The sequence below is a fragment of the Pleurotus ostreatus genome (genome assembly GCF_014466165.1).
Source record: "Pleurotus ostreatus strain PC9 chromosome Unknown scaffold_5, whole genome shotgun sequence".
NCBI classification, from domain to species: Eukaryota; Fungi; Basidiomycota; class Agaricomycetes; order Agaricales; family Pleurotaceae; genus Pleurotus; species Pleurotus ostreatus.
In genome coordinates this window covers 3494135-3496196 of record NW_023503160.1, presented here as the reverse complement: position 1 = coordinate 3496196, position 2062 = coordinate 3494135, and the positions used below count along the sequence as shown (strand labels likewise).

The window sequence follows — 2062 nt, the reverse complement described above, 5'->3', positions numbered from 1 at the left end:
CATCCTCACTGGTCGTGGTGAGGGGAAACGGGTATAGGGTGTGAGCCCGGACGCAGAGATAAGGTGGAGCTTACCAGTGAAACTGTCCATCCAGTCCCCCAACCAGCCCCAATCGACGTTCGCGCAGGGTGGTGGTGGGTCGGGATGGAACAAGTCCGTAAGCGCCCAACGTTGAGTCACACTTGTGACACCAAAACAGGGGTGGCTGACCTGGGCAAGGGGTTATCGAACTTGCCTCTATTCCGCCACCTCCTTCGCCTTCGACATGCCGTGGGCGACTCCCGAGCAGCTCGCCTACATGAACACGATGGTTCTACAGTACCACGGCACGGTGAAGGGGACTCCTGAGCGTAGGAAGTTCAACGCAGAGCTTCGTGAGGGTTGGTCGCGGCAGTGGCCTTTGCTAGAGCAGCATACCAATGTGCGTGGCCATGGAACTCTCAGATGGTCTACTAACGAATCAAATAGATGTTCTCCTCGTATTTCCGCGAGGAACTGATAAGACGGGGCCTCATCCCTAGGCGCACCCGCAAGCCAACACCCAAGAAGCGCAAGAAGCGCAAGTCTGCAATGCCGAATCCCCCAGATCCTCCTGCTCGTTCTCCTGTTGCTTCAACAGAGTCCATCACGATTTATCACCGCCGCCTAGTGCCACACGCATCCCCCAGCCGACCTTCTTCACAACACTCGCCAACGCCAGGCCCATCTCGCGCCCGCCGCCATTCGCCAACGCCAGGCCCATCTCGTGCCTGCCGCCATTCGCCAACGCCAGGCCCATCTCGTGCCCGCCGCCATTCGCCAACGCCAGGCCCATCTCGTGCCCGCCGCCATTCGCCAACGCCAGTTCCATCCCCCCTCCCACCTTCTTCACATCACACGCCAACACCAGGCCTGTCTGATCCTTTTGACCACACACCAACACCTGCTCAATCCCGCCTCCGACTTCAATCGCCAACCCCACCCGTTCCGTACACTCTGCCATCTCCCGCATCCTCGCATCACTCGACATCGCCATCTCCTTTCCGCGTCTGGACAGAGTGCGTTCCATCGTCTCAGTCCCCGTCTCCGCGCCCCCTGCACATGCCCCCAAAAGCAGGGGATGTTCCTGTTTCCCCGCCCGCGTAAGTTCTTCGGTTTCGTTTTCGTTTATTGACCTCTTATTGATCTTTGCAGCAAAATCCTTCAAAAGGAGCTCGGCAAGTGCCTCGCATTCCATTTGGAGTTGCCGGGCGTCACTCGCAACGACATCGACCTCATTATCCAAGGCCAACGGATTTCGGTGGTCGCGCAAACGAACGAGGTCTCATACAAGTGGTCAACAGACGTGGGGGGCCAAGTAATTGTAAGTCCCCAAGTCCTTCAACCAGCCTGATTACTCACTACAGTAGCCCGAAAGCGTCAGATCTGGGTTCGCCGACGGTGTTCTGCGCATCATCGTGAACGTCACTGGCGACGTGAAGGTCACCAACGCGTGGCGCACCTTCCACATCTCTAGTAAGTTCATTTGCCTGCTTATTTCTCTAGCCACGCCTGACTCCACCGTAGGTACATGTCCATCATGGTAGACGCGCCCCATTCTCTCTCATTCGACGCAATCACCGCGCGTCTGCTGCCGCAATATCGTCTCTTCTTGCATGCTTAGATCTTAAAACCCATCTTGTATACGTAGCTCTTCATTTTGTACAATCTTGTTGCATTTACACCCCGCTTACTTGTATTGATAGCACCCCACTACCTATCTTGTATTTATATTAGGCCGCTATCACTGCACGATGGACTCACAATAAGAGCTGTCCGCTTCACAGGCTACCAGGATGCCCGTGCATGAGAGTGCAGCATCAGGAAAGCTGTCCGCTGCATGGGCTACCAGGGTGCCCGTGGTGTGAGAGGCCTGTATTGGCCGTGTTCACGCTATGGGCCACCACGGTGCCCGTGCAGCGGTGAGTGGTATGTGAGGCTGTGTGCGGTGTGGCACCCTAGTGGCCCATGGAGTGGAGCCCACCGTTATCGACCACTCTCACTGTGGGCACCTGAACAGCCCGTGGAGCAGAGAGGGTTACTG

General features: G+C 56.8%; 1 protein-coding gene across 1 annotated transcript; it reads left to right on the top strand.

The window, feature by feature from the left end:
* Positions 1-265: 265 nt before the first annotated feature.
* Positions 266-1565, top strand: PC9H_008274 (uncharacterized protein; the record flags this gene model as incomplete). Its single annotated transcript, XM_036777788.1, has 5 exons — positions 266-421; positions 469-1121; positions 1174-1342; positions 1389-1494; positions 1546-1565. The coding sequence occupies 5 exons, from the start codon at positions 266-268 to the stop codon at positions 1563-1565; spliced, it is 1104 nt and encodes a 367-aa protein (XP_036631408.1).
* Positions 1566-2062: the final 497 nt, after the last annotated feature.